The sequence below is a fragment of the Tenebrio molitor genome, chromosome X (genome assembly GCF_963966145.1).
Source record: "Tenebrio molitor chromosome X, icTenMoli1.1, whole genome shotgun sequence".
NCBI classification, from domain to species: Eukaryota; Metazoa; Arthropoda; class Insecta; order Coleoptera; family Tenebrionidae; genus Tenebrio; species Tenebrio molitor.
The window spans coordinates 12,423,308-12,442,064 of record NC_091055.1 but is presented as its reverse complement, the minus strand read 5'-3'; the positions used below and the strand labels follow the sequence as shown (position 1 = coordinate 12,442,064).

Here is an 18,757-nt window from a genome sequence, read left to right as displayed (position 1 = left end):
TCCAGTTTTTGCTTTATTTAAATCGAACCATAAATAACGGAGATATGGCTTGCGGCGTTTTTTAGGACGCACCTGTATATAATAAATGTTTTTCTATTTGCGTCGGTGACAGAGCTGTTACAATACCAAAAACAGAATCGTAACACCTGAAAGCGGTTCTATAGTAGGGGTAGTACAATTTACTAAAGTCTAGGGGATTCTGGCAGCATCAGCAAATACGCGCGAATATCCCAAAGCCGACAAAGGTTTCAATTGTTTTTTGCCAACCATCATAAAATTTTCCAGAATTTAAAAATTCTTACTTTTGATTTAAAAACGCCTCGAAAGGTGCAAAATAGAAAAAATAGTATTAAAAAACCCGTTTCAAGAGGCGTTTATTCCATTCGTCCTTTATAAAACTCGCGCTTTGCGACTCTTTTTATAAACTTGGACTCATGAAATAAACACTTCCTTATGAAACTCGTTTTTTAATATAGGTACTATTTTTGGGCGCTATTCTACTTTTGACTGTATTGAATTTATTTGTGTCTCATATACCATCATTATCAGAATAATAACTTTGTAATTCTTCCAGGAAACGAGGCTTTCACGACCGATCTGTTCCAAAATGAGAGTTTCTGGGCATTTTCTGGCAGGTAGAAATGCAAATAGACGGTCAACAATCCTGGAAAACAGCGGAATCTTATAATTCGATTGTAAATAAATTTGTTGGGGGTAAAAGAATACATTTTTCTTTAAAAGGATCTTATGAAGGTAGATTCTATGCTGCAGCAATTAGTTATCATACAAAAGGTCAATTTATTTCTACGATATCTCAGGAAATAATGGTAATATAGTAACAAAGTAAATAAATTACGTCAAAACAGAAAGGTAGCGGGTTGATTCAGATTACGGTCAAAACTGTGAGGCATTATCAGAATTTCCAGACATGTCTACGGATAAATATGAAAATGCCAAGATTAAATTTTTGAATGAGGTTTCTAGCGTCAACATGATATAGAACAAAAAATTCGAGGGCAAAATTCAAATCCTGAATGGTATAGAAAACGATCATTTCGACTTACGGTTAGTAAATTCGGGAAAATTTGTAAAATGCGTTTAAATACGGACACTGCAAATACGGTAAAAGAAATTTTATATTCAGAAATCATCCACTCCAAATTCTGTACCTAAACCACTGTTACATAGAATGCAAAATGTAGAAAAAGGGAAAGAAAAATTCCGCACGTGAAATAACAATTGAAGAAGGTATAAAAAATAAGATTATTGATTATTTAACGATAGATGACGAAAAGTATATAAAATAAAAAACATCTCACCCGTATTATTATCAAGTACAAGGTCAATTGCACGTCACCAATCGCGATATTTGTTACTTCGTTGTTTACACTCCAACGAAAAAGAAATTCAATTCGTATTTAAAATACTGCATAATTAAAAAAGACGATAGATTCTGGTGTGAAAATATGGAAAATCACTTAGAAGAATTTTATTTTGGGGCTTTACTTCCGGAATTAGTACTTAGATCCTAGACATAAAAGAGGACAGTCGATTAGGAGAATACTAAAAAAAGAGTTATAATTTTCCATTGTTTAGTCTTCTACATTTAATTCAATTCTAATTTTTAGTCATTTAGATAAGGAATTAAGTTAATTAATTAATTAATTAATTAAAATATTTATATCAGTTTTCGAAAAACAGATTTTTATTAAAATAATAATACATTTTTTATAATTAAAGAAAGTTGATAAGTCGCACTAATTTAATGGAGATAGGGCTATTGGTGAAGCCTCCATAAGAGCCAATGCATCAATTAGAGTACCTCTGAGGTGATGTGGAAAACCCTTGTGAAATTATTTTATCATATTGACCAATACATCCTACTGCGTGCTGTTAGTAGCCGACCAAATTCTAGTAATAACGATAACGACATGGATATTTCGTATATACCTCCGTGTTTACCCGCTTTACTTACCCCAAACATTTGGAAGAGTCGTTTCATTTATTACCTGCTGAGACCATCATAAATCTACCCTCTTATTGTAAGTTGTGTTGCCTATTTCTTATTTTATTTTAAAATTCGTTATCTATAAGTTCTATCTTTGCTTACAAAATATCACCTTAAACAAAAATCTACGATTGTAGCTGAATAGGTAACATTAACAGCTACATATTGAGTGTAATTTCAATATAAAAATCTTATTTTCGAGGGAGCTATGACGATTCCCGTTTTTAGCATTAATACGTATTTTTTTCCAATATACAAATATTTTAAAAAATCTGTCAACGTAGCGTCACTGATACAGATATTACCAATATGTAGACACATTGACCGCTTTTTCAAAGTTAAAAATGTGGGCTGAAACACGATCCGCGTTTGCACCATTTTCCTCGATTTTGCCTAGTAGTTCACAGCACCCTTATGGAATTTATAAATTGAGAAGAGAGCAATTGGACGTCGTTAAGACAAATCTACATTTTTAATTGGAAGTGGATATTTTCCGCAATGGTACTAAAATAAAATTTATTAATACCGCGTTCATCAGAGTACCGTGAAAGGAACTGAAACAGAAAAACCTCCCACATCATTTTTATGTGAAAAAAACCTTCAAATATACCTATAATCTGTTTTTTTTTTATCAAAGAGCCACGACCTGTTGATTTGGGTTTTGCAATTATAAATTTTTACTAAATTTAGGGAATTTAATGATATCTATTGGCTGCACCTGCCAACGTCTGTCATTTTTAATGTCCTTGAGAGTAAGCAAACTCGCATTTAAAATTTGAACGTGTTATTAAAAGCCCAAAAAATGTTCTCGTACAGTCGAATGCAAAAAAAGTAGACAAGAAGTTTTCGGCTGCTTGGTCCGGTCTTCCAGTTTTCGATTTTTGTTGGCAACTGACTACGACTGTATTCTTGGTTGCCTAGCTGAATGCAAAAAAAGTGAGAAGAAGTGGTCGGTATTAGAAAAGCCACATTTATACAATAACATTTTGAGGAAAAACAATTACAGGAAACTGTTTTTGTCTACTTTTTTTTGCATTCGACTGTATTTCTGCGATATTTGTACCTACTATCCGTTTATTAAACTCCCGCACTGTCATTGTCAAATTTTTTATTTTTTTTTGGAGTGTATCTATGGCGAGATACCTTTTCAGCTGCCGGTACACAAAATCTAGTTATAAAAACGTCGACACGAAAAGATTGGTTATGTTTATGGAGTCAATTCTCTTCTTTCCAAACAAAAATTAACAATACCCTGCTTTTCTCTGGCCGTTAACAGTATTCTTTTACATTTCATATCTTCTTGTTCAGCCATTTCGTGTAAGTAATACTTTGAATGAAAGAAAGCCAATTTATTAAACTTAACTTCAAATTTGAAATTTCAGATTTTTGCACCAACGTTAAAGTAAAAATTACTAGTCTCAGAGCAGCAGTGCGGCAACTTGCAAACACTTTGACAGTGCGGGAGTTTAGTAAATGGATAGTATATTATAATTCAGAATAAGTGGCATCGCGGTAGGTGTTGGAAATTCAAATTCACGTTGGCAGCAAGACCCTTGCTATACAGTATGTTATTGAAATGCGTTAAGAAAATTTAAACGGTGATAGAACTCATCAAAACAACTTATAATAATAATAATAATAATACCTTTTATTACGGGAACCCCCTTTACATCAAATAGTTATAATAATTTATAAAAAACCAATCAATCAAAAGCAATTAATACAATTCATATCCACTATATTAAAAAACAAAGACAAAAAAAGAAATGAAAGAAAGTGCTATAAATCAATATCATTTACCTTAAATTTGAAATTTCTTAGTGATAAACCAAAAAGCTCGATGTCATGCGAATCTTACTTACTTTTCTATTTACCATTTTTTCGAAAAATCTTTCTAAACCCAGATAAAATTTTAATTAGTTTGATCGGAAATTCTAGTACCCGCCAATGTCTCCCTCCGTACATTAAAAGCGAAAGAAGATAAAAACTTAGAAAGTCAAGCAAAAACCAATTCTTTATTCGTAGTAAGTGTGAGTGACATTCAAGTTACGCACCACACTTGATCATGGGCACTAACCTTCAAATTAAATGTTCGAAATGACGCCCTCCGTTATCGATGCAGGCTTGTGCCCTTCGAGCCATAGAAGCTTGAGTTCTCACCAACATGTCGGAATTTCGTCGAATTTGACTCGGCAGCATTATTCACACGAACAGTTAATTCTTCGACGGTGTTACTGGAGTCTCATACACAATCTGTTTTAAATGGCCCCATTAAAAAAGTCACAAGGGTTTAAGACCGGTGAACGAGCTGGTGATACAACTGGTCAATTACGACCTTTTGAAGAAACCATTGACAAAATGTAATTCGACGTGGTGGATCTTCTGATTGTTGGAGATGATACGGATGTAATCCCTGTTTTCGTAATGCAAGTCGTCGGCAACTAACATTCAGTTTTTCGTCAACAGGACAAGACAGGACTAAAAGTCCCATAATCCCTTAAATGCTGGACAGCATTCACAAAGGTACGTGGACAGGGAACTTGGCGATCGGAAAATCTCTTCATGTACCTACATACAAACGCCTGGTTGCACTAGCATTTGATAAAGCTTCCCCGTAGGTGAGCACCATGTCTGTTAACTCCCGATTAGTGTACTTCACCATTTTAAACGATAATTACGGGAAATTCACTTTCTAATAAACTGTAAACACGGCCGCACGCAGGTGAAGGACGTGACTAAATTGTGTCAGTAAGTTTTTGCCGTATTTACATGAGTTCTATCACCGTTTAAATTTTCCTAACGCATTTGAATAACACGCTGTATAATAATACCCTAGTTTCGACGCTGTTGATATCCTTCGCTGTTAATTTGGTTTTGGGAATCGTTTTGTCTTCATTTTCTTCTTACAGTATTTGGAATTTTTTGATATTTTTGGCCAAATTACATACCTACGTTGATTACTAAATTAAAACACATTATAAACGGTACCAAGTGGTCAGCGTAATTAGTATTTTTGGCTACGTACAAAATAAATTCAGTAATAAACCTTACGCGACTTGCCCTGTACTATGTTTTGTAGTAGTATCAAGAATTAATGAAAAATATCTTGATTCTTTGATCATTTCAATTTTTGTTTTGTGTAAAGTAGTGCCTTTCCATTTAAAAAAATAAAGATGGCGTCGATTTCCGGTATTTCCGGAAGTGTCGCCATTCTGAAAATATTTTATTTTAACTTGGAGCAGTCGATTATAGTCGGCTACCAATTTTCATATTAATACGATTTTGGTAAATCAGAAATTTTCTAACGAACAGACTACGTGAATCACCATGTATATCCTTAACGAGCTCACCTCGAGCTTATCTTTCATGTTCATGAGTTATATCATCTTACATGTTTTCATACGTTGAGAACCCTTTATGTTCTATTGGTGATTCAAAATTATTGTGGATAAGTATGGCATTATGGCAACTATGTATTAAAATTTATGTGGCAACTATGTAGGTAGGATAGAGTTGACATTTCTTTTTTAATGTGCAAGGTTATAATGAAATGTCATACAAATGTCAACTCTACCCCACCCACACGGTTGCCTATAAATATAAATTTTCGTACATAGTTGCCATACTTATCCACAATCATTTTGAATCACTCAAAATTTATTACTAGGTATAGTAAATTCAAAAAAACCTCCTGGACTGTCAAAATTAAATTAAATAAAATGCTTGTTTTGACTGTAATTGGGTATAAAAAATTTTCGCTAAAGTGTACCCATGTCAAAATCTAGTTACAAAATATATTTAGGTTATGTTTTTCTTTTTAATCATTGAACTAAAAATGTTTTGAACATTTGAAGCGAAATGCAACAATTGAAAGAACTGGAGCAATTTAATCAAGTTTATAAAAAACACAAAGAAAAACAGAAGGTGACGCACGATGAATTTAAAACAGGTAATAAACTAAGTCTATTCAAAAATTAAAAAAACCACCACCTGTTGCTTTCTGTTAGTAAAATTTTAAAAACCCCAGGTACATACGCAAATTTGCAATAACCAAGTGTGCCAATAAAAGGAATAGTTCGTCGGTATCCTGTGAAATGAGGATGCTGCAAAAGAATCCAATCTTGAATGTTTACCTTTATTAAAAGGAGATATCTTGTTGAAGTCGGTGCTTCACATACTGATATCGTGATCTGACACGACTGATCTAAATTTGTCAAAGTTTAATATTTTAGGTATTCCGATTGAAGCTAGCTTTAACTAATCTAAAATCCATATTTTTGAATCATGCATGCGACTGCTTCAATCAGAAGGATCAGTTGAAATGTCTATATTTTGCATCATCATCATTATAGCTTAAGAAATAAAATGTATAGATTTTTATGTCATTTTGCAAATTCACCCCTACAGGGGCAAGTTTCGAGGCAGTCGATCTTAATAATTTCGAAAAGACATCAGACTTCTGAACTTCTGAATATTTAAATGATGGATATTTAATAACACGGCGATTAATCCGAATGAACTCCAACAAACTCTCATTTGTAAATAATAAATGTCATTACCTCGTTACGTGAGTAGAAAAAATATAACCAACTCGTTGTATTAAATGAACTTAGGGCCGGTTTCACCACCGCCAGTTAAAATTAACTGTAAGTTAAAATGCTTCCTTACTTTGGTTACCTATTGTTATAACAATGTTTTCGTATATTTTAATCTGTAAGTAGTTAAATTTAACTCACGTTGGTGCAACCGGCCCGTATTATAATATATAAACTAACTACGCTGTCTAACTCTGGAAACTGAAGCAAATTTGAAAAATATTTCATTCAACAATATTCCTGCGAAATATTATCGCTTACTTGTAAAACGCGTCTAGTAGCTTTCGTAACCTCTTTTTATAACAAGTAAATTCGTTCATAAATGAAATAAAACAGAGCCTAGACTGCTGCCCTGCGAAGCACCCAAAAAAACATATTCGGCCAAGTTTATATGTTCAACATTTGTCAAGAATTACACAGGCCTGCAAAATTTGATTTATAAAAACCTGTTTTGGTTTTAATAAGATTTTTAAGTCTTTTTTAGGATGCTGATTTCAGATATGAACTTAATTTTTCTTTATCACGTAATAGTGTTTTAGAAAAAAATGTTAAAATACGACATACACCTAAATAAACTTTGGTTTAAAATCGGTAATAATCGTAAGAAAATGAATAAGGTATACTTTTGCACAAACTCCGTTATATTTCTTTGTTGTCTCTTGAACATTGAAGGCCCGATTTCAAGTCATGGTGGCAAATAGGTGGTGCAGCGTTGGGTGCAGCGCAAATGTGGAGCTTATCTTTGTCCTACACATTAATTACCAATATGCGTCATCTTTCTCTCTTGTGCCGTTACCAAGACAACAACAAGTGCGACCATCGCAAGTCAACTTGAAATCGGCCTCTGAGTTAAATTTATACGGTCTTTTCTCGACATTTCAAATTTTTTTGTAAATATTTATTTCGACAAGGTTTCTTTGTACAAATACCATCGACAATAAAGCTATAAAAAATGAATTTAAAATTGCAGCAAACATTTTTTTAGTCAAAAAACTTGAGTAGTGAGGATAGATGCAAAATTTTTGTTCTAGCTCAGTTTTAACGTCCAAAAAATCTACTCTCTCCTTGTACCAGATTCAAATAAACGACAAACAAAAAATTTTTTTCTTTGAAAACTGGACGTGCTGGAATTTTTTAAATATTTTTGCCGTCATCAGCATCCAAAAGTCCATCATATTTACTTTTTAATTTTGAGACAGGTTTTTCATTGTGGACCAGTGTTATTGGTAAAAATTATTACGATTTGTCCATATTTATAATACAGCGTTATTATAAATTATTGTCCCATCGCAGTTGGCGTTGAAAACCCACACACATTTTGGATGTGATGCAGCCTCGCAACGTTAGACAAACTAGTAGATAGATTGCCAGTATCGCTATCTATCGACGATACTAGTCTCACTCATGTTATGAGGCTTGCGGCACATTCAACTACAAACTACAGGGTTACTATAAATGATTGTCCCATCGCAGTTGGCGCTGAAAACTAGTAGACAGTAGTAGACTAGTAGACAGATTCCGGCGGTAAAAACTACCGCCAGTATCGCCATCTACCGGCGATACTAGTCTGACACATGTCATGAGGCTTGTGGCACATTCAACCCTACGCCACCAACGCCAACTGCGATGGGATAATAATTTATAATAACCCTGTGTATAATCTAAAGTAATACCAGTAAATAGAAATTATGCTGTTAATTACACAGTTTATGTGATGATAACGTTGTCCTTAATCTCTGAAATACACCAAGTTACTTTAATTCCGTCGAAAAACCAAAATTCAACTAATCGAAAATAATTGAAAATAGTTCTGATTGGGATTAATTTCTTTATAGAGTTTAGACACTAGATTGGACATTTGGACATTTAGATTTTTTTCAATCAATCGTTACTAAATTTACGCTTCACGACAACAAACATTCCGCAAGATAATCATCTGTTTTTAATTTTATTGTTGATATCTACATATACAGAGTGTAACAGAAAAACGTGCATTTATTTTAGCTGGTAATGGTACTCATTAATTGCAACAATTTTTCTAAATAGTTTCTTGGAATTTGCAAAATTGAATTGCCATTTTTGTCCCCCTTTTATTTTGATGTGCCGTTCACGTTGAATGCAATTTTATAAATCTCAAATTTTTTTTAATCAGGAATTGTAAAAACTGAATGTTTTTATTCCCTTCGTATTGTATTTGATGAATAAAATGGTTTCACTTTCGGTTGTTTTTTTTACTGGTGTTTTTCTTGAATGTCATGAGAAGTTACAATTGCGCTTCATGAATAAAAAGGTTTCACTTTCGTTTGCTTTTTGTTACCTCCTAGAAACGTTGTTGTAGTACATGAGTTCTATCATCAGTTAAAATAAATGAATTTTTTTTTCTGTTACACCTGTATAGTCGTTTTCAATGACATCCGTGCTGTGAATATGACAGTATGTTGGCATCACTTGCTGTGTCAGTTTAGTAATTTTGAATTTCCTGATTTGGCAATTTATTATCTATCATTTCCGACAAATCAAAAAAAAAACCTAGTCTGATTCGGATTCCGAGGATGACTTAGATGAATTTGTGTGTACAGGGTGAGCGAAACTCGATGTCTCAGCTCTATTCATCGAATTTTTTTTCCCAGAAACATACCTATATTTTGGCATATTTAAAAAGAGCTCATTTTTCTGATCAAATTTGTTTCTCTACAAAATTTTTCCGTTAAAAAATTATAAGCAAATTTGTAAATATCAAAAATTCGCAATCGTCACGATTAGCTCTTTTTAAATATGTCAAAATATAGGTATGTTTCTGGGAAAAAAATTCGATGACGTCATTACTTCAGTTTCCAAATATGGAAAAATATGCAAATTTGGTTTAAAATGGACCTTACTCAATCCCATTTAAGAACCTCTTTTCCGATTTTTTCTATCGTCTTTCCTTTTCTTTTAACAGAGCTGAGACATCGAGTTTCGCTCACCCTGTACAATCTGCTATAATAATATATATTAAAAATGACACTGATAGCACGGATATCGTTGAAAAGGGCTACATAAATACATTTTTGGTTTATTTACGCGATGCAGGTGACGTTTTAGGAGTTGTTAAATATTTTGTTTGTCAATTTGTCTCCTTAATGATCCAATTTTCTTCAAAATTTGTTAAAAAGGAAATATTCTTGATTGTGATGTATCTAGGGAGGTCGCCTCGCACTTATCTCTCATGATCTCTCATGACTTACGTCACCTCACTTGTTTTTCTATGCTATGGATTTTATGCAAAGCGCATATAGGTACAGGTGTCCCAAAAGTACCGCCTTTCTTTGAAGGTACGTCATTTAGGTATGTGGTAGTATGCTGGAAAAATATTTTTTTTTTAATTCTGACCCTCCATTTAGGAAATATACGCAATTTTAAAAATATAAAAAAGGCAAAGCTGTAAGCTGAGAATTACCTCTACCCAGAAATGCGTAATAGTATTGTATTATTGAATACCTGGGCAACCATTTTGATGAGTTTGAGAGGTAACACAACAATCAAACACTTCAACAATAATTATTTTATAAAAATAGCACTTCAGGAGTCACCGTAGAAGTAGATATTGAATTTTTTAAACAATTTTTTAGTACTCCATAACACTTCTAGATGACGCACCTTCAAGGAAAGGCCTTACTTTTGAGACACCCTGTATTAATTTTTTTTTCAATACATTCACGTAACATACTTAGCTCAAGGTTTAAATTGTGTAGCCCAAAATACTGTGCCTTCAAATCAATTCGGAATTAGAGTAGGCTGTGATTTTATTATGAAGTTGGTAACATCCAATTTTTAAAGGCACGGCAGTGACCTTGGACAGTACAGTACACGTGTGTAAACGTCTATTACCAACCGTTAATAGACAAAATATAAATCACAGCCTTCTCTGATTCCGAATTTATTTGAAAGCACGGTATTAAGAATAAAAATTCCCATTCTCGATTTAATTAGTAATGTAAAAAATTTATTTTTAAAAGCCCCCTTGAGAGTCCAGTTTTATAAGGAGCAGCGAAATAGTAAACGATAATAATTTAGAATTCAGCGTAAAGACAGTGTACGCATAATTTTCAGCTGGAAAATTTTGAACGACTTCTTCTTAGGCTAGTGGTTTAGTTTTTACATATTTAACACGAGTAGATTAAGTAGTGTATTTGTTGAATTAGTCCAAAAAATATTATTATGCTTCAATTTACAAATTTCAATTATTATTTCCATAATTTTTGCATATTTGCATGCATATATGGCCCAAGTGTATGCATATTTCCCAAAAAATCGCTGCATATATGTATATGTGCATATATTTCAATTTTGTCGTGCATATTATCCGCTCTCTAGTGACAACGCTTCAGGTATATTTATCACAGTAAGAAATAAATAAAAAATAGTTTTATTCTAATACTAAATTTATTTTTCAATTGTATTCCACACAACAAAAGCATATAATTAATTCTAAGTAACTACAACACGGTTTCGTGAATTGAAACCTCAACAAAAGAAAAGCTTAAATGACGTTGTTATGTCCTTAATGATTTTGCTGTTGATCTATTCTATTTGGACAAAAATAATTAACCTGTATAACTGAATAATAAATGTAACTTTTTTTTTAGCGCTTTATGCAATAAGGAGGCACTTTAACGACGAAAATGTATTGACAAATCAAGATCTTCCTCTAATGCTTCTATTACGTAGAAAGACGAGAAATCGAATGCACGTACTGCTAAATTAATTACGTATTTATAGAAAACTTCTTGCTTACTTTTCTTCCGATTACATCGGTGGCAATAGAATAATTATAAATTATGTCCACACGTGAAGGAGTTGGTGGAAGTTGTAGAACGATTTGCCCGTGTTGTGTAAGTGCATAATAACAAAATCCTGAGAATTTGTTGCTTTGACACTTAGCTCATCTGTTAGTAGGGATAAAGTGAACGAGTAAGGAAATCAACGAAGATTCAATATTTTGTGTGACTTAAACAAAAACACGAGTTGAATCAAAAAGCTTGATTTCTTCTTTGTGACATGCAACACAAGAATACGATTATTTCGCATTACTCAGTTGGAACAAAGCCAACGCGTAAGAAAACGAAAATCTCGCCACCTAGAAAACACATTGAAATAGTTATTTACATTACGAGAGAGGTAAAGCTTTTGTTTACGCGAATTGTATGATTCAATTCAAGTGAACAAAAGCGGCCTTACTCTCTAGGGCTGTATTTGGTTTTGTTCGATATCTGACCCAACTACTTAGAAAGTGAAGTCTGTAACTTTGTATTCAAAGTTTTAAATCAAAGAAAAATAAAAAGAAATAAATCGCATGTTTGGAGGGATCTGTTGCTGTGGAAAAGATAAAATACAAAATAAACAAAGTTCTGTAACATCAATAAAGTGATTGTGTACACGTTGTGTACATTATGTTAGATGATTGAAAATTATTGTGGATAAGTATGGCAACTATGTACGAAAATTTATGTGGCAACTGTGTAGGTGGGGTAGAGTTGAGATTCTTTTTCATAAAATCGCGAAAGACAATGAGCGAAAGAGAGTGAGCGAAAGTGAAACCTCCAACCACTGGTAACCATCGATACAAACTCACTTTCTAGGGAGGTATCGAACAAAATATTTTAACAGCGCACGAGGCACACTCACACTGACAGCCAATTTGTAATCAATTGTAATTCCAGCAAAATTAAAACTGAGTGGTTTTATGGAATTTGACATACAAATCAAGAGCGCCTTCCTGGTTTTCAAATTCCAATTGTACCACGGGCAAAAAGCAAGGACGTCGAAAATTCTGTCGGTCTGCAAAATCTGATGCCATCATCGTAATTTGGGAAATTATTATCGTATACCTCATCGACTATTCCTTGACCACTTTTAGCGAACATTACGGACATGGAAATGTTAATCAGTAAAATGAAAATAATGCGAATTTTTAAAATGTCAGTGCTGGTGAAAAAATTCTGGAAAAAGAAGTGAACAAACTGCAATTGACAAGTGTCTCTCCTTACGTTTAAAATGAAGAAATATGTAGTGAGCGTAGAAAGTCCCCCAAGAAAAAATATTACTGGCATTGTTATTTGTAAATCCTTGTTAAGAGTTTTCATGTATCTGTAAAGAAAAATTATTAAGATTTAGGTAGAATAACTCAATATTTAAAGGGTATAAATTCTAATCATCTAAATCTAAATAATTGTATTCAATCGATTTTACATAAAAACAGAATACATTGTTTAAAATATAACGAATAAAATAAAACATTTTAATAGAAATTAAACACTTTATTACAGAAGTTAAATATTTATTCTAAACGACTAAAAAGATATAAAAATAATTTGAAAACAAACTATTTAGAAATAATGAGAAGTTGTTTTACAAAAATCTTGTTAGATTACTATCTGTTGATTGTAAAATTCAAACTAATAATGGTATACCAAATATAAATGAAATTAAAGAATTTTGGTCCAACATATGGTCAAATGGAGTTCAATTTAAATAAGGCAGAATGGATTCCTCATTTAGAAAATGAGGTACTAGGTATAGCCCGAGAGCTGATGACGAATTTTGGGAAGGTATTTTAGGCAATCAGAAATTTAAAAAATTGTACTATTTGAATGTTAGTGAATCTGGAATCGAGAGTCGCTAAGGGCGTTTGCGGTTATTTTTCTACTGCGTAGCATATGACATTTGCAAAAAATTAATCCCAAAAAACATACTTTAGGCAACTTGAAATTACACTGATTTTTTAGTTTAGCAATTATAGATTAGAGAAATAAAAATCCCTGATTATTTGGACGGTTTTAAAGTACAGCCCGATTGCCTCAAAGTCATTTTTTTTTTGTATACGCGAAAAATATACTTTAGGCAGTTTGAAATTTTTATGGCAGATTTATTAATTGATATTAAAAATATGCGCAAAAAAGCCAGACAAATCCGAGGGTTTTAAACAATTTCCCCGACGCGAATAAACATTTTAAATAAGTGCGGCAAAAAAGTCTTATGCGTATACATAGGTCCGACAGAGATAGTTTATCGACGTATGCCAGCCGTGGCTAAGGAAGGCCCCGCCTCGTTTTTTAAAATTGATTGTTAAACAAATCTTTTCTTCAGCAACGCTGTTCTTTACTATAGAGCTTACATATCTGCTTAGATATTCTATCTATGTATAAATGTGATGTCAATTACCTAATATTAAAAATATGCTTCAAAAAAAAAAAAAATCATTAGATTAATTTCAGATTAACAGAAACAAATTGTTATGTTTAGAAATAATATTTTGTGTTCGACACTGTCAGAATTTGAGAATTTTCTCAGTGCGAACGGATTTTGATAAATGTCATAACTTGTCAAAACGAAACGTCAAGCTAATTTTAAAGATTTTAAGCGATTTCGAGCCTTTAAGGGGCTCGTCGAACAAAAAAACGTTGTATTCAACTCGTTCGTGTGTAAATTGGGCCTTTTTTTGTCACTCGTGGACCTTTAAAACGCTCGTTTCACTCGCGTTTTAAACTGTCCCACTCATGCCCAAAAAGGCCCAATTTACACACAAACTCATTAAATAAACTATGTATTTTCAAATTTTCGTTAATAAATTTATGGCTTTTATATTAAAATTAGTTTAATATACAGTGCTTTCGTAAAGTTCGGATTAAATTCGATAAAACCGTAATACCTTGCTGTGTTGTCTTAGTGGATTTAAGATAATTTTTACGATTTCCTAAACTTCTAAATTCTCTATTATGCAGGATCGGATATTGATAGTGAGTGATTTTGTACTTTGTGGTAATACATACGATTAGAGGTAGTTTTCATTACAATTTAATACATTTATTTCGAAATAATTGACCTGCTAAGTGCCACTTTCAAAGACCGCCAAATCAGCAAATAAGTCCAATAGATTTTTTTTAACATTTTTTTCACGTTTGTGGTAATCTCTTCTACACCGTAGTGCATCGGAAGTGCACCATTTCGGGACAGCCCTGTATAACTCAAGGAGGACAAATAATTAAAAATTGAAATAAAGGAGAATTTTATAAATATTTAGGTATTAATCAATCAAATCATATTCAACAGTCAATTACAAAAGAAAATTTAGAAAAGCAATTTTATTTAAGAATTAAATCTCATTTAAAATCAAAATCGCAGTAGGTGCTGGTGACGTAGTTGAATGTGCCGCAAGTTTCATAAAAAGAGTGAGACTAGTATCGCCGATAGGTGGCACTACCAAAATTTGTGTGGGTTTTCAACGCCAACTACGATGGAACAATCATTTATAATGACCCTGTAATATCCGTAATAGTGTATGTACTCCGGCAAAATTGCCGTGCCGCCGCCGCCGGGTGGTGGAGGGAAATAATAATAATAATAATAATAATAATAATAATAATAATAATAATAATGATCCAACACAAACTTCCATTAATAAGGACGATATAACGTTTACAAAAAAATTTACCATAAATTTGATTTTCATAAGAAATATGTAATGCATCCCCATGATTGCATTCCTACCTTTTGATTGCAGAATGCTGTTCAACAATGAACTGAAAAGTTTCGCTTATTTCCTTTTGATATTGAAGGCTGTACGTTTTGTCCCAATCATCCAAACTGTTAAAATTATCACCGATTTGTAGAATCTGTCTGTTGAGGAGAACAATTTGCACTTGCAGTTGGAGAATAATATGCAACATCTCAAACGGCAATCGAAAACTTCCATAGCACACGATTGAATAAGTTGCAAAATAAATATTGGACGGTATTTGCAACCATTTTCCAAAGAAATACTCAACAACTTGAGTAAAGAGAAACAGTTCGCTTTGATCACCCCACACGGGGCAGTTAATGATAACTGCAGCACACAAAAACAGTATGATCAAATAGCAAATTCTATTTGTTTTGGTTGATCTTTCCAAGATGGTGTCTTTCACCTCGGCGCCTGCACTGTCGACAGACCAAGCGAACACTTGAAATCGCTTCTGAAGCTTCTCGTACTTGTAAGTGTTCATGAACACCGTCGTGTACAAAACCTTCGTACCAAAAGAACATGTTAAATTATTCGATAATTTATTGTTTACCGTACTTACGTAAAGAGTCATGACTATCGTGCAGGAGTACCTCATCACCAAATCTTGATCAAATTTAATTATGACGTAGCACAATTGCAAAAGATAGAAAACAAATTGAAACAACAGAGACAAAAAAGTTACAATTTTTGTGATTTTGAGACGACCAAATTTGATAAAAATGTTAAATATGACAACGAAGCACTCATCCTTATCATCTGAAAGTAGGAAATTGTCATTACCGGAGATGCACATTTTTTTTTTTTACCTCTATAAGGAGATGGTTTGTTGCACATTTTGGTGACGTTCTCAACTGTTGAATTCCAAAGAAAAGAAGAATAAACCGATCTGAAAAAAGAATTAACGTACTTAGCTAATTATGTAATTAAAAGAAGATTTGCCTTATTTACTTTCTTGACATAAATCGTCAATTAAATTATTATTTATTTGCAAATTCAAATATACACCCTTTGATTCTATTATCCAAAACTGATTTATTTTTGATAGAAAATTATTTTTATTATGTGACCATAATTTTTGATTTGTCTCTCGATTCGTTGTACAATAGATCAAGTTATCAAATTTTTATTGGTCGCAATGGAGATTATGAAATAACAACCGTTATAGATTATAGCGATACTCGTGTTGTTACGAGCAAGAAATTAAATAATAATCAATGCTGATGAGGAGTATTTTTGAACGCTCCTTATAGTCAAGATGAACGAATTGTCCAATAAATTATTTAAGTTTAAAAACACAAAGGCAATTTGACAACAACAGCAAAAAACAACAATAAAAGAATAACAATTCGGAAAATATTCACGTGGTGTCTAGATTTTATAGTACAGTATATTAAAAAACAAGTTTCATAAGACCAGTCTTGAAGCACGAATTCAAGTTTAAAAAAGGAGTGTCGTAGCCACGAGTTATTTTAAAGAATGAGTGCTTCAAGGTCTTATGAAACGAATTTTTTTACACTATTTTTTGTAATTTGCCCTTTTTATGCCGTTTTTAAACAAAAATTGCTACTTTAGTCGATTTAGGGATTTTTGTGGAGGTTCGTAATGTCTTAATTTTAAAAGTAAAATTTTGATCTAGTCGCCTTTTGTTTCATCCAAATTCTGTCACAAAACACGAACATGGAAGATAATCTTTCATGTACGCCCGCTGAAATACGTGAAATTGCTAAAAATAGGGTCAAATTTTTCCACTGGACACTTCCTGTTCTTGAAACATTTTCTAAATTAAACTGACATGCATGACAAGATAATTCCGCATCAAGCTTTGCCAACCTAAAAAATGTTCCGTGAATTAATAGCTATAATGCCATCGCAGATGATGACGTCGCGTTCGTTAATATATCTATTAGAGAATCAAAATGGAGGCAAATTACAAAAAGAAATTTTAATATCAAATAGAACCATTTCCAGTTATTTATTTCCGATTAGTTGTCGAATTAGGGTTCTCAGACAGAATTAAAAATAAATTGTTCTACGTAAACTACCTAGATATTAACGTAAATCGCTAATAAATTAATTACCCATTTAATATTTATGGGAATTTGTTAGTACAATACTCGTACATATCGCGCGTTCAAATGAAATCCTGGGCTGGGAAGGCGTTGGAAACCATCAATTGTTGTGATTTTTTACAACGTAAATTAATTGCAGCATGTTGACAGCTAACCTAAAATTTAGAGCCAGAAAACATTCTTTTTTCCTTTTTTGCAATGTTTTACATTAAAAGTAGAATAACTCAACGATTCCTATTTTCTATGGGCTGAAAACAAACATGTTCAATTATGTCCTGATTAAACATAAACAAATGTCATTCGTGTCAAACGGCGGGAAATTCAAACTTACACTGTTCTAAACGGTTTACGATTATGAATAATAACCGGAAATTATATATAATACCCAACAAGATTGGTTACTATAATTAATATCTTGCAATTTATTACATTTACGGGTTATTATTCATAATCTCCAGTGCTCATCGGTAAATTTAATAAACGGTGGCAAACTGATTCTGAGAATGAATGAATGGAGATACTGTAAAATTACGCGATCAGTTTTATGAATTGGGAACCAAACACGGAAAATTGTCCCAGTTCCATTAAAAAACAAATTTACTATTTGGAAGAAAACATATTGCGACTTATTGAGACTGATGTAAAAATCTCTTTGTGGGAGTATGCAAGAAAATCATCCCTATGTAGTGGTGTATGATATAAAATAAAAAATAATTTTGCAAGGGTACATCAAAGAAATTAATTGCAAAAATAATAATAATAATAAATAATAAATTATATTTTGATCGCACAGTTTTAACTGACATTCACATTCAGCATAACAGACCAGACATTATTAATTTAAATAAAGAACAAAAACAAACATATCTTTTAGATATAGCTGTTCCAAATTCCCATAATATAACACAGACATATAACACAAAAATTAATAAATATTTAGAGCTCTCCGTTACTATGAGAAATCTTTGGAGTTTAGAAAAAATTTCTATTTTACCACTTATAATTTCAGCAACGGGAATAGTACCGCAATCTCTTTTTAAAAATTCTGGATTTAGGGAACACATTGGTAGTTGAAATTCAAAAAGGTATATTATTATACTCATGTCATATCGTGAGGAAATTCCTTAACATTGACACAGAACATAATACACAACAAAGTCTAAATGCGGAGGCGAGACGCCGGTAATTATGTTGATAAGCACTGATAGTGCTTGATAGTAATATCCGTAATAGTGTATGTACTCCGGCAAAATTGCCGTGCCGCCGGGTGGCGGAGGGATAATAAACTCAAGATGTCATAACAGTTCATCTTGCGACAATAAATAATAAGTATTTTTTAATGATCTTAAAGTACCTAATATGGTGTTTGGTTTATTTATCTTTTTGTTTAATTAAAACAATAAAAACTTCTTGGAAGATGTGACTTTACAATTTCTTATTAAATTTACCAACGACCTGCTGTATAATAACCGGCTGTTCATTTCATTAAAAAAGCATAACGAAAATGTTTCCGAGAAAGAGCCAATTTTCGCCGATGAGGGCG

The 18,757-nt window shown here is 32.5% G+C and overlaps 1 protein-coding gene across 1 annotated transcript; it reads right to left on the bottom strand.

Annotated features, from left to right (window-relative positions):
* Nucleotides 1-11,102: 11,102 nt before the first annotated feature.
* Nucleotides 11,103-15,641, bottom strand: LOC138140304 (uncharacterized). The gene is made up of 5 exons (XM_069061244.1): nt 15,133-15,641; nt 12,633-12,732; nt 12,474-12,584; nt 12,271-12,423; nt 11,103-11,722 (listed from the first exon to the last, which is right to left on the bottom strand). Exons 1-5 carry the CDS (start codon nt 15,624-15,626, stop codon nt 11,663-11,665), a joined length of 918 nt encoding a protein of 305 aa, XP_068917345.1. The 5' UTR covers nt 15,627-15,641; the 3' UTR covers nt 11,103-11,662.
* Nucleotides 15,642-18,757: the final 3,116 nt, after the last annotated feature.